The sequence below is a fragment of the Scardinius erythrophthalmus genome, assembly GCF_964197995.2.
Source record: "Scardinius erythrophthalmus genome assembly, chromosome: 9".
NCBI lineage: Eukaryota > Metazoa > Chordata > Actinopteri > Cypriniformes > Leuciscidae > Scardinius > Scardinius erythrophthalmus.
The window spans coordinates 24,811,876-24,826,457 of NC_138229.1; the positions used below are offsets into that span (position 1 = coordinate 24,811,876).

Consider the following 14,582-nt stretch of genomic DNA (forward strand, 5'->3'; position numbering starts at 1 on the left):
GACCTTCAGTCGAGACTCAACTTACTCTTTGATGTCAAGCAAATGTTTAAGTTTGTGATACATACGCCTCCTGCACATAAGGATTAGTCACTGTCAGTATATCTTCCTTGACTTTGAAGTATAACCTCAGTCTATGCTCAGTAAGCCTCTTTATAATAAATGCAATTACTAGTAATTAATCGCCATTTAATACTTTGGAGAGTACATAATTGTCAAAAAAAAATAATAGGTCTGACAGAAAAAAATACTTATTTTTCTGATGTTTGATGAAGAGTCCAATGACAAAAGTGCTTGTAGATTCATCCTTTATCCAACAGATCTAGAAGAAGAGTGGAATGATGGCTGTTCTCAGATCAGGATAATCTTCGAATTGCTGGGCGTAGGTTTTATGCTTTGCCCGAGCCCATATAGTCATCTGAATAAACCCCAAAAATGCGAAAACTCCAACTGCAGAAATATGAAGGATTCATGGTTCTTATCAGGCAGGTGCAGCAAAATATATACACATCATTTATATACAGAGAAGTCTATCTATCTATCTATCTATCTATCTATCTATCTATCTATCTATCTATCTATCTATCTATCTATCTATCTAAAGAGATTAATATTTTATTTGGCAAGAATGCATTCAATTGATCAAAAGTGACAGTAAAGATATGTATGTTACAAAATATTTTAATTTGAAATAGATGCTATTTATTAAACTTTCTATTCATCAAAGAATCCTGAAAAAGATGTATAACGGTTTCTACAAAAAATATTGAGCAGCAAAAAAAGATAATTTTCAACATTGATAATATTAAGGAGGACCATTATTAATAATTGAGTACCAAATAATCATATTAGAATGATTTCTGAAGGATCATGTGACACTGAAGACTGGAGTAATGATGCTGAAAATACAGGTTTGCCATCACAGGAATTACTGTTATTACTGTATTTTTGATCACATAAATGCAGCCTGGTAATGCTGGCTGATACTTCACTTTTGACCATATAATCAGCATAACTATTTAAAAAAATTGAAAGATTGTTGCGTAAAAAAAAAAAAGTTTCGATTAGATTTTTTGCATTTTTTGGTGTTCTCAGACATTTGGACTCTCTGCAGTTGGTTTGTAACACTGTGTACCTGGAACACACTGTGTCATGACTGTGAAGCTGATCCATGATCCCACCTGGAAATAAATTCAGGTTTCAAATTTTGCATCACTGCACAAAACAATATTTCCACAAGGATACTTTAACCAGAAACATTTCACACACTGTATCTGTGATGTATCTGCTCTCTACAGGTGTGGACACAACCTCAGATGTTCCAAATGTCTCATTTACTGCTTTTTTGACATGCAAAAAGCTTACTTTGTATACACATGACAAACCTCATATGTGTAGTTTGGGCAGGACACGAAGAAAAACAGCCAAGTGAATGGATTCTTTGTGGGATAAGGAATCTCTGTAGGCCTGGACCCTGTCGATGTGTGAGAAGATCATAAGGTTATGAGTTAATGAAAACTATATATAACTGGATAATATTCAAGAAACTAAACCCATTCAGGAGAATGTCGAGTCTCTGAAGCAGGTATTAATGAGATATAATTTTACAGCATACACCCACAGATTTCTTTATGAAATGGAAGAAAGAAATGGTAATTAATCACAATCACTGGGTTTAACTGTCTGTCTTGATTGGTCATGATTACGCCCACTCAACTAAAGAGATGAATCTTTATTAGGGCTCACCATTACAGCTGATTCGATTCAGAATCAGATGAACTGAGAGATTGCCAAACTCACAGACCTGAATAAAAATGAACAGACAAAGAGTTGATGGAGAAAAAAGCTACTATGTAACATACAAAAAAAATAAAAGTGCATAAATAACAGTTTCTTTGTTTTTACAACCAGTGATTCCCCAGAGGTTTGCTGTGTTGAAGTTTACAATTTTTCTTTCAGTTTCACAGTACGCACAGCTGGAGATACTTTTCGCTAGTGAAGGGCACTTTCGAAACGCTGCTTTGTGAAGCTTCAAAATCTTTGTGAACAATTTATCTCAAATCAGTGATTCGGATTGTGTATCAAACTGCCACTGTCACATGATTTAATCAAATGAGGCTTTGTTACAGCATAACCATTTCAAAATATTTCCCCCTAGGGGGTGAAGATCACTGTTAACCAATTAACCATTGTCTACTGTATCTGGTTCCCTTTCGAGGGAACTCAATACTGAGTCATTTTTAATGATGCTATGGGAATGCTCCCATGTTACCGGTCTCTGAAGCACATGTGAAATCACGCAATTGGCTGCTGGTAGTCATTTGAAGCGAAATCTTTTGTCTTATTTATTGTTTGCTTGTCTAAGTGAATGCTCTGGTTCTCTCTAACACTGTCAGTACCCTTGGGGTTGGATGCCATGGTACAGACATGACGCCAGTGCGGGTTTGCCTATTACTCATAGCCCCATTTTGGCCGGCCTGAGTTTAGTTTTCAGAACTCATATCTCTACTGGACAGCTCTCCATGAGAGGTTTCTGTCCGAAGGGATATTCTGTCTCAGGCAGGGGGAACAATTTATCACCCCCGACCAAAATATGGAGGGGATCAACTCTAGGTGTTGATCTTTCAACTGAGGTTATTGAGACCATCCTAAGCATTAGGTCTCTCTCCACTGTACGTCTCAAGTGAAGGCTACTTTCCTTGTGGTGCAGAGAGCATGGACCCTGGACCCGGTTAACTGCCCTCTTGGTTCACTGCTTGAGTTCCTGCAAGACTACTTTTCTGTTGGGTTGACTCCATCTGCAATTAAGGTGTATGTGCCGGCCATTTCTGCTAGCCACATACCCATTAATGGAGCATCCCTGGGGAGGCATCCGTTGGTGTCTCGATTCCTGAGGGGAGCGAGAGATCTTAGGCCTTTTCTAAGAAACCATGTGCGTAAACAACCTGATGGAGTGTCTTGTTCCCTACTCAGGGAATCCAGGTTACAGTCCTAACCTGAGAGGTTTTTTAGCTGATCTCAGATCAGTTTTATAAATTTGTAGACATTTCTAGAAACACATTTGTATAATGAAAAGGAAGAGTTGTAGTTAAAAGTTTATTTTTGGCCAGATTAACCAAGCTCTCTATAAAACAAACAAAAAAAGCCCTACAAATATAAATAATAATAACTAACAAATATTGTACAGACACTTCATATTCAATGGTATTAGATGATTTGTTAAGCTTTTAGCATAGATTACACTTTCAGTATTTGCAATTGGTTTGTAAAAGGTGTTTGTATACATGCTTGGGCTTTGTATGCATGTTTTGAGTTTTCTCTGACCAGCAGGCTCATGGCGTTTTTATGTGAATCATTTTACAAAGCACATGACATGACTTGCACAAGTGAATTACTTATGTACAGCATGCAATTTCCGACGAAATGAGTCCTGACAGCTCTAAAATATTAATCATTATAATATGTTTATCAAACTTGGATAAAGGCATGATTTGGAAAAGATGACCTTTTGCACTCTCTCATTATTAAAAAAAAAAAAAATTAAATCAAAGAAGTTACATAAAATTGCTTTAAATATTTGACTTGAATTAATAGAGAGATTTTGACATACCAAAAACATTGCCAGTGCAGAGTAGATTTGAAGTCTCCCATAGCCTAGAGAGACAATTAGGAGTTATTATGAGGGACACAAACTAATCTAATGTGTGACATAATGAGCACTTACTTGGTGGTGTGTAGAGCGGATGATTGATATAATATGCCTGCCATGATGCAAATCCCCAGTAGTACAGACAGAGCTAAAGAAACGACATTATACATTTTGTGTGAGGATCACATAACACAAAGTAACTGCTCAAAGAATAATACCAGAGTTAAAGGTATAGCGGAGGATGTTTTACTTCCTGGTGGGTAACCTATACTATTGGTCCTCCTAATTGTCAATCATTCTGGTGAATCAATCAAACTTTTCAAAAAGTGGAGAGGGCGGGTCTTATCTAAAATTTGGAAAGATCCTCCGCTATACCTTTAATGTTAAAGGGAAACCTTAAATGTATACTTGAGCTATGTTTTACTTAATTTAAGCTTTCTCATTTGCAGTGTTAGCATTTGTGCAGGCAATATTTTCAACGACTCTTCCATATGGTCAAACCATATGTATCCCCACTGTGTTGAAAGATACTTAGGGGCATAATTTAAACCAGCAAGACAACACTTAGTGGAAAGCAGCCAAATGTCCCCCAAAAAGCTCCTCAATGCTTCACTGACACCACCGAACTAATGCCAATGTCATAAGCACTTCAGACACATTAGCTAATGTGCCAAGACTGGAACAACTGTGACAATACGACTCTGGCAAGCATGTTGTCTTATTTTTAAGTGCATAACAACAGCAAGGGGCATATTAAATACAGAGAAAGAAAAGGTTAATAATTCATGAATATATTACATGAAAAAATACAGACATAAACATACTAGCATGATGGTGCGTAAGGGTAACGTTCCGTCAGAAAAGCGATGGATAAAAATAGTTTCCACAAGCCTCTTGATGTAATGAAGAGAGTGGCACCAGCAAGCCAGCCTGTATCAACAGGATCAAATATAAACCACTTGCAAACTGTTTGCCACACGTTCGATATATTATTCATGATTTATTTCACACTAAAAGAAAAAGTTACATGAGCTGCATTTTTTTAAACTTAAAAACGTGCTTCATGTGGTAGCATCTAAAGTCAAAAATACTATTTAACACCACTGAACCAACCTAAATACATACGGTTACACCAAAAAAATAAATTTAAGTGTGATCAGTTTTCTGTTCATTAGTATTCATCAAGTTCAGCTCATCTGAACAAGATTTTTCACTTCGAACTCACTTGACAACTTTCAATGGACTTTGGGTGTAGTCATACTCAGGCATGTAGATGCATGGAAGCCGATAGTAGAAGAGCAGGTAAATGAAAAGAGGCCCAAGACACTCTGCCAGAAATACCTACAATCAGCCCCCAACAAAAACACCATTACTGGCATGCACACAGTATGCACTGCTATTGTCTAAATAAGCATGCATCAGATTGCTTTCTTTACCATAGTCCAGCCTAACTGTGGGCCGAGGTCCTGGAAGAACATCGTTGCAGTCGTGCCAACTGGTAGATCCTCCAGCACATCATCATCACTGAGGGCCTTTCCCTCTGAGAATCAATCAAGTCAGTCATAGCATAAATATTAAAACACATGCACCTCAGTTTAGATGTATATTATAAAAACAACATTTTTTGGCCCAATGGTTAGAGAGTCAGACTGGTAACCCGAAGGTTGCATGTTCAATTCTCAATTCCGGCAGGAAATGACTGAGGTGCATGTCTGATTGAGCAAGGCACCAAACACTCCCCGAGCGCCACAGCAAAAAAGAAAAAGGCTCCCCATTGGTGTGTGTGTCCATAGTTTGCAGTGTGTACTCACTACTCCTAATGTGTGTGCACTTGGATGGGTTAATGCAGAGGACAAATTACGAGTATGGGTTACCATACTTGGCCTTCACATGTCACTAAAAGAAAAAAATCAAAATTTTCATAAATAATGCAGTGTGAACAGCTTTAGTTTTGTGAAAGCTGCAATTTTCTCACTCTCTCACTTCTCCAGTGTGAAATGATGCCTGATATTCTGGCAGGAGAATTGCAGACGCACACATATGTGCCACAGCTGTTGCAGATCTATGATTGCAAAAGCATCTGACTACTGTATGAGCTGTTCATTCTCTCTCTTTTTTATTTTACCATCTCCTTTGAAGGTTTGGTTAAGTTCAATGCATCTACTGGCTTTGAAAGAAATGCTGGTGAATACACAGGATGTCCAATAGAATAGAACAGAATAGAAAATATTAAATAAGAAATAAAAAAGTAAGTTTACCAGGATGCAGCTTCAGTGCCTGTCTTGATGGATAAAACTTGGGATCTACAGGGATTTCGAGAATTGTAAAATTTACAACAGCTTGGTCATATATATATGTAAGCTTCCGAGCTTGAATAAGCATATCAAATTAAGTCTTTGACTGTTTAAGAACAAAAATCACTTACAAATTTTGTGCAACAATGTCTTGATCTCTGCAACGGTGGCGTTGGGCTCCACCTGAGGAAGTTCAAGAATTGAAACGAGCCATTTTTTACTCAAATATGATTTGTGGCCCAATGCCAGTGATGTTAACAAAAACAAAAACAATTAAAAAAACGTTTTTTACAATAAAATATAAATTCGATGAAAAAAAAAACTAAATGGAAATTAGAAATTTTGCTTTGGCAACTACTACAGTACTGCAAGTACTAAAACGACTAAAGCTGAAATAAAAAAGTAATAATAATTAGACATTATAAAAAGTAATTCAAAATAATAATAAATAAATAGGCTACTATAATATCATGAATGATATTAAACCAACACGGCTCAGTGCAAACACTAAGGTGGCCAAGCACACACACCTTATCCAGGTAGCAGAGTTGCGCCTTGCTCTTGGGGTCCAGGATCTCCACCTCAAAAAAGACATAATTCTTATCCTTGGTGGGACCAGCTTTCAGGCCGTGTTCACACCTGGTCTTTATAAAATGGGCTACGGTGAAGAGATCCCTTAAGTCCAGACATTCCATGATGCCTGCTGAGGGTTGTGAACCCTGATTTTGGAGGTTGGTATACTGATGCCGAAGCGATCGGACCCTCACAGTCACGTGGTAAGAGATGGCATGCTCATGATGACCTCACAGGCATATCCAGTTGAGTATCACAGCAAGAGTATATGTTGACTTAGTTGCATAATTTTGCTCAGGTTACCACATATTGAGATTTCTAGCGCTATCAATCATGCATGACTTCATATTTCCAGAAAACAGGGCTGGTCTGTCATGCCCTACATTACTTGGTATTTGTGAGGTGCGTCTGCAGAAATGTGTCTCTCATGCAGTAGGTATATGCGCACGGACGCACGCCAGCTTAGAGATGTGAGGGGCACGTCTTGGTTTTGGAGCTGCAAGCTGGTCTAAATTTGTCTCTGACGGTGAGGGGCAATTCATCAGCCCCGCTGCACCTCTGAACTCCAATAACACTGCCAACTATCATATCATCAAGTGCTCGAGTTTAATCCTTCTGGTAAGGGGAGACGACCCCCCATCAAGCTAATCATATACAGACTTCCATTGACATATAGCCTTGATTATCAGCTTTAAATGAAGAAAAGTAAAGCACAGCACTGATGAGATATCAGCCCACTGTGAAAGTAGATGAGACCACACACAGAGATAGACCATAACAGAGTCATCCTCAGGAACCCTTATCTTATTCTACATATCAAATGAAAATGTAGGTCCTGATTAATAATAATAATCATTTTAAATATATATTTGAAATAATTACTATTATTTAATTGATATGAATTATTAGACATTAATATTAATGTCTGCACTTACATTTCTAATAATTATTTCTGCCACAATGATATGATAACAATAACAATGGTAACACTTTACAATAAGGTTTTATTTGTTGACACCAGTTAATGCATTAGTTAACAAACAAACTAACAATTACAACATATTTTTGCAGAATGTATTAATCTTTGTTAATGTTAGTTAATAAAAATGTTTATTAAATTTATATATATTTATAAAATATGTTTTTATTAACCCTCATAACACATTCATGACCTGGAAGAGAAACATAATTTTACAAAAATGCGGCAAGAACACTTTTTATTTATTTTTTTTATTTTAGATATAACACACTTTTAAGTTACACCTTTTGCGTGTCTGTTGCCATTTCCATTATTAAGTTCATTATGAATTAATATTTGGCATGCTATGTACCTGTATGGTGTTCTTATGTGTTATCCTTTAGAGATATGAAGTCATAAATTAGTAGACCTGATAGGGTCTGTGAATATCGGTAAAAAAAATGTAATTAAATCTAACTAACTGTTAATTATTCTAATAATTCTATTTTGTTAATTGTATCACTAGTGAGTCATGGGGACATGTGGCACACAAAAAACAGTTCATTACCTGCAGCAATATATTCATTGCATTCGGATATTTCAATGTTTCCATTTAAAACAGAATATCTGTGAGGGGGAAAACAAAGCCAAAATGTAATTCAAGTAATTACCTCAAAATAGGCAACTCTATTAATGACTCCATGTCTCCTCCAGTCCTCCAGGTGAAATCCATGCCACACAATTGATTCCCAGCCTCTGAAAGACTCAATGTTTTCATCCAGCATGTCCATGTGAGCAGAACAGGCCATAATTCCTCATATGTACCCCTGCCTTGCCTTTGTTGAATGAGATGTTATCGGTCCACTAAATATCTTCTGCTGAATCCTAATGAGGATGTCAAATGGAGAGTAACTGCTCTACTGCTGGAGATAAATAGACAGTTGTCTCCAGTGATCAATACAGTGGATAATTAGCCATAGAACCAGGCATACATCAAGAGCTGCTGAGGATGGACAAATGCACTAATTACAGTGACTGACTGAACAGTGTGCAGGAAATGCTGTTCTAATGGGAAGAAGTGGGTGAGTTTCTTTCATAATTAGCGATTAGCGAGTTCAGTTCACAGACAACACAGTGATTTGGTTACACAATTTTCCCCAAAAAACTGAGAAGTCTGATGATGTCCCATGTTCAGTGAGACTTTATACAGTCAGTATACAGTTTACACAATCAATTTTATACAGTTTTTCACCACTAGGAGGCAGCACTCACTCTGTTTACTGTACACAAGAAAATGGCTCGAGTTTCTGATGCTGCACTCGTACACAGCAGAATAGTGATATTCAGTTCTAAAACCTGAAATAATTAGCATTTTCAAACCATTAATTCCCTTGGGAATTTCTAATGGGATTTTACAATGGCGGTTTTGGATTTATGGCAAAAGACTGTTATGTTGTACTACAACATTTCAGATAGAATTTGAATTCCCTCGTGTGAGAAATAGTTCATTGCCAACAACGTAGGTTGTCGGATTCGTCAAACACGCAGACTTATATTATTATTGTTATTATTATTATTATTATTATTATTTTAATGCTACTAAAAGACAGTACAGATATATCTGTATTGTCTTTTAGTAGCATTAAAAAATAAAAATAAAAAATTAGAAAACTTTCGAAACTGTAACTTATGCTGTAAAACAAACCTTATTTCATAAAAATCTAAGGAGACTAATTGCTAAATAAGTTAATTGCCATTATGCAACGTTTTAGAAAAGTATGAATTAGTAGAATATCCAGTGTTATGAAAACAGTAGGTCAACATAAGTACTTTAATTCCCTGTCTTATTCTGCCCTCTAGTGGCATATCGAAATTAATACAAACCTAAACATAAAGAGACGGACAGTGTAATTAACAGACCAAACACAGTAAAAAGCATACTAATAAAGTATTATGTACAAAAAAAATCTGATGAGCCCAGAATATAAACTAAACGCGTTTAATTACACGTTAAGCATTGCCGAATACACTCAAATGAGATTGACTCAGAAAAGATGTCAACAAATGCACGCGTGTCACCTGTCACAACCTAATGCAGGGTTAAAGGAGAACTCCGGTCAATTTTAACATTGAGCTCATTTTTTTGTACATTTGGAGTGCTGTCAATACAGAGAACAACGACAAAAATCGGTGTTGCCTACACCGAGTTATTCTATTTTTAAAATTTGCACCCTGTTGACTTCAATGGGGCAAGTTTTAAACCTGCTTTTAGCCTCTTAACATCCTTGATGTGTCATTACAAGTGCACAGAAAATGTGAGTGATTCCTTCAGAGTGAACACGAGTGAATCTGACTGCAGTAGATGTGAAAGATATGTATAAAAATGATGTTATTTAAGCCAGCGCAAATACCTGTGTTTACATCCTGTTTTCGGTTGAAGTCCAAAGTAGTCGATTGCCGAGTTCACGCGCATAGGTTTAGTTACCTATGATGATCACGCGCGTGAACTCGGCAATCGACTACTTTCATTTTCGAATCGAATCACTCACATTTTCTGTGCACTTGTAATGACACATCAAGGATGTTAAGAGGCTAAAAGCAGGTTTAAAACTTGCCCCATTGAAGTCAACAGGGTGCAAATTTTAAAAATAGAATAACTCGGTGTAGGCAACACCGATTTTTGTCGTTGTTCTCTGTATTGACAGCACTCCAAATGTACAAAAAATGAGCTCAATGTTAAAATTGACCGGAGTTCTCCTTTAAATGTAACACGGACCTTTTACATAGGTAGTCAGGGTCAAGCAGGTTGTGTTTCCGTTTTTTTCTCTCTGCCTGAAGACGGTCTCCCACGGATTTGTGGAAAGTTTTGATAAGATTTCGTTACTGGACAAAAAGTCTTTTGACACCATGCAAGTATTATTTTTTTATCATAGGCTACGTTTTTTCTTTCGCTTTCTGAGTTGGGTGTGTATGTCACCAAATCTAACTTTATATTACCTTAATCACTGTCTTGTTGGCTAAAACATAGCACCATTTTGAAACATATCAGCAACTCCTAGCAACTGTTAGCTAGGCTTAAAATATTTTTTACACAGCGCAGTGTTACAACTAAGCCGCCAATTGTACGATAATGAAATGAAAACAGGGAGCCACACACCTTTTCAGGTTTGAGTATTTATTTATATATTTATTTTGCCACATTTAACTTTGTTGGACCTTCACAAACAATGTTGGAATTTAAATGTCAAAGTATGTTTTTTTTTCTGTTTGGATGGGGGATGGATGTATGGATTCTATGTATACAGATCTACAAACAATATCAAACTATACAGATAAAATAGTACTGAATTATGTGTGTTACACATGAGTGTTACAACTAACCCCTCTGTCTGTTTCAATTGACCCCGGTCCCCGCATATGGGGTAAGTTGTAACATCTGCACTTCTGTCACTTTAAGTGTAACTGTACGAAAATGGTAGGTCCTAGAAAAAATCTTTAAGTGTTTTAAAGTTGTGTAAAATAAGATTAATAACTTAATTATTTTTTTGATAATTGAGCCAAAACCGAAATGTGTTAGGTTATGCCCCGCTCTCCCATACATTTTCTTTGTTGCATGCGCAAATTATGATCACTAATACAAAATAAAACACTTTATTCACAAAAATGTCCCTATTTGCACAAATTGCTGCACATTGGCTGAATTCTGAATTTTGCACACATGAGTTGAAAGCAATTTGTTTGTGGATAGTAAAACATATCTGCAACATTTATCAAGTTCACGGATAATTTTGTGTGCATTTATTAATACTAAAATCATAATAAAGTAGGGCTGGGCGATATGGAGCAAAAAATATATCTCGATATATTTTGCTATATCTCGATATACGATATATATCTCGATATCTTTACAGGAAAAATAACCCCCCGAAAACTACTGCAAAAACAAATATGCCAAATACCACAAAGTCTTTTTTTATTGAAGTGCAAATAGGTAGGCAGTTCATGTAGGAACAAAGTGCTTCTGCGACATTTAAAAAAAAAAAAATCCCTGTATACAAAAATAATAATTTAACTGTAAAATAAAGGAAGAAATAATACATATTGCACTATTTTTAATAAACCTGTATAGAAATATCATTACTAATTTTGGCAAATAAATAAAAAAAAAATGCCACATATCCCCCCAAAACTGCACAACTGTAGAGTAAAACATTAATTTAAAAAAAAGTGATGAAAATGCATCTAAAAATTGACATGATTGTTACAAAATCACACTGTCTGGGGCCTCTGGAGAACTCAGAACAACTGTTAGCATAAAGTTTAAGGTAAAAATAACTGCCATTAAATTACAGTATCTTACTACTATGCAATTAGATAAACTGTTCATTCATTACATCACTTTACCTCTGTCTTTATCCACCTTTATCCTCTTATCTTCTTTTTGACACTGTATATAGCAGAATAGGTAACTTAGGCTAATGCTAATTTATAATGTGTCATGTAAATTCGGCCATCCGTCACAATCAGGAAACTTTCACCGTGTCTAGACCTGGCGCGAGCTGCCAGGCCCGTTTCTACAGGGGAGCATGTTAAGTGTGAGTGTTTTTATCGCCCTCAAACAAAAGCAATGCGGCGAGAGGCGACGCTACACAAAAAATTACCAACAACAACTGATCGCGCGCGCGCGCTGTTTCTGACGCACTTCAAGCACTCGCTGGGCGGGGAAAGATTGATGTGCCTGACCGAACTCGGGGGACTTGGTTGAATGAGACAACACGCGAGGGGAGGGGGAACAAAAGCAAGGAGGCGGAGGAGGGCGAGGGCGAGCGCGAGCACAACACAGAGAAGGCAAACAAGCAAATTGGCGAAATCAGAATTAAATATAAACAATATATCGATATATACGATATGTCAAAATCCATATCGAGTTTAAAAAATATCTCGATATATCGTAAATATCGAGATATCGCCCACCCCTATAATAAAGTATACTACAAAAGATCAGATGAGTCCAGAATATGAACGCAACGTGTTTAATTTCACGTTAAGCATTTTCCTCCCATAGAAAACCATTATAAGAACGCTAAATGTGGCTTAATGCATATTAGAATGTCCCCTTATTATGTCAAAATAACAGGTTATTATGTCAAAATAACGAGATATTATGTCGAAATAACGACTTAATATATGAGATAAGTTTTCTTTTTCTTTTATTTTTTTCACCATGCGGTTCAGGGCTTCCGTAGTCTGGATATTTGCATTTAGAGATAAAATGCAGATGCTTCTGAAACCTTGATACATGAGATTTAATCAGGGATTCTTTCTACTGACCTTCATTTCCATGACCAAAGGGGAAGAGAAAATTGAGATATGAAGATGAATTAGGGCAGCTCTGGGCTGGTATAGCTGGAAGGGGATGCTCTCATGAGTCAACTATTGGAATCCTAAATGCTAAAGAGTTTACAAGACAGGCTCACTTGCACTATTTTTAGCTAGTAACAGTTGCATTTATGGTAATTTATCTATTTTACTAGTCACTACTGTTCTCATAACACACACGCACAACCCTCACTTGTTATAACATGACATATAAATCACTAAAATCTTGCTAATTTAAATAGATTTAAAGACCAAATTGCAATTCATTCAAATGGCTGATAAAAATGACAGAAAATAAGAAATTTGACAAAATTGACAATACCAGAAATATTTGGCCTTGTGGGGACATTTTTTGTTCCCCATTAGGAACCAGCATAAATCATGTTTTTTGAAAATGTAAAAAAGCAGAAAGATTTCTGTGAGGGCTGTGTTTATGGGTAGAGTTAGGTACAGTTTGCAAAGTATAAGTCTCCATAAATCATGGAAACCCAATGTGTGTGTGTGTGTGTGTATGTGTGTGTTTTAAACCACATTAAATCAAAATATAGCATAACAAATGGCTGCGCACAGTTATTGACCACATTTTCGACTTCACTCGATATTGTTTATATGCAGCTGAAAGCTAACAAATGCACATTCTGAGAAATGTGACATGGTATCTTTCTAATTTCACCATGTCTAATGTATTCAGACCCAGTCACTCTGACACCACCTGAGAGCTGAGTCAACTTCATATGCCTCCAACACCCACAGGCCTGCTGCTCGCGCACAGGAACTTAAGACCATTTACTCAGTTTTTCTCACTGTGCCTGCATGCGCTATTCTTCTCCTCTGTCTTTTTTGCTTTCTCTCTCCCCCCCTTCATTTTCTTCTTCAAAGTCGCATCTCTGGCTGCCTGCTGAGAGGGGTGTTGAGAAAGTTAATTTACTTTTGGCCTTATATGCTATGCTTGGCCTGTCTCAGTCAGCACCTGCCCTAGCTTTGACACGGGTTGACAGTCTGCCCGATTCATCTGCCCAGGGGCTGTCAGTCAAACGGCCCGTCATGGGCATTGTAGTCAACACTGAGATACCCCAGAGCACAGGGCTGACCGGAGCCAGGTCACACACGACAAATTACAAGAAGACCCTCATTCATTCATTCATTCTCATAATAAGTTAGTGATTATATTGTCTGTCATTGAGACATCTTTAATGTGATGTGTGAATATAACTGAATGGGCAAGTGGTGGACAGATCCAAATTTCACATTACATGTGAGTGCATTTGTGAAAAAGATTAAGCAACGATTTATAAGAAGTATAAGAGCTTCGTAATGTTTAATTTGAATGTTCTTGATAATGTTTAATTGCACATAGGTGGAGTAAAAAGTATTTTTAAAGGGTTAGTTCACTCTAAAATTAAATCATGTACTCACCCTGGTGCTGTTTTAATGTCGAATGATGATAGGGCTTGGTAAAAAAAATAAAATTCTGTCCTTAGATGTTGGTACATGGATACTTTTTTGGGAATTTCTTGCCGTTGTATTTCATGATGCATTTAAGTTTTGGTTTCTTGCAACTTTCGTTAAATAGTACATCACAATTTGGTTTAGTTTGTACCACACCCTTTCGTATACCCCCAGAACACTTAGAATGCATATTATAAATGTCTTGCATGGGGTCATTGTGTGATACATTTGCATCTTTTTTAAAGCTTCTAAGAGGAACAGACTTTATTTTTACTTTATCTCT

The 14,582-nt window shown here is 36.7% G+C and overlaps 1 protein-coding gene across 1 annotated transcript; it reads right to left on the reverse strand.

The window, feature by feature from the left end:
- Positions 1–179: 179 nt before the first annotated feature.
- tecrl2b (trans-2,3-enoyl-CoA reductase-like 2b) lies at positions 180–6,744 on the reverse strand. Its single transcript, XM_081374351.1, has 12 exons — positions 6,471–6,744; positions 6,072–6,123; positions 5,905–5,949; positions 5,083–5,186; positions 4,872–4,987; positions 4,471–4,576; positions 3,722–3,794; positions 3,608–3,651; positions 1,744–1,801; positions 1,383–1,471; positions 1,133–1,178; positions 180–447 (listed from the first exon to the last, which is right to left on the reverse strand). The coding sequence occupies exons 1-12, from the start codon at positions 6,633–6,635 to the stop codon at positions 320–322; spliced, it is 1,026 nt and encodes a 341-aa protein (XP_081230477.1). The 5' UTR covers positions 6,636–6,744; the 3' UTR covers positions 180–319.
- Positions 6,745–14,582: the final 7,838 nt, after the last annotated feature.

Excerpts from the sequence above, each read along its gene's own strand:
- tecrl2b (XM_081374351.1), bottom strand. The coding sequence starts at position 6,635 with ATGGAATGTCTGGACTTAAGGGATCTCTTCACCGTAGCCCATTTTATA. Across the intron at positions 5,187-5,904 it reads GGCACTGAAGCTGCATCCTG|AGGGAAAGGCCCTCAGTGAT; the intron begins GTAAACTTACTT and ends ATTGATTCTCAG. Across the intron at positions 3,795-4,470 it reads CCTTACGCACCATCATGCTA|CTCTGTCTGTACTACTGGGG; the intron begins GTATGTTTATGT and ends TCGTTTCTTTAG.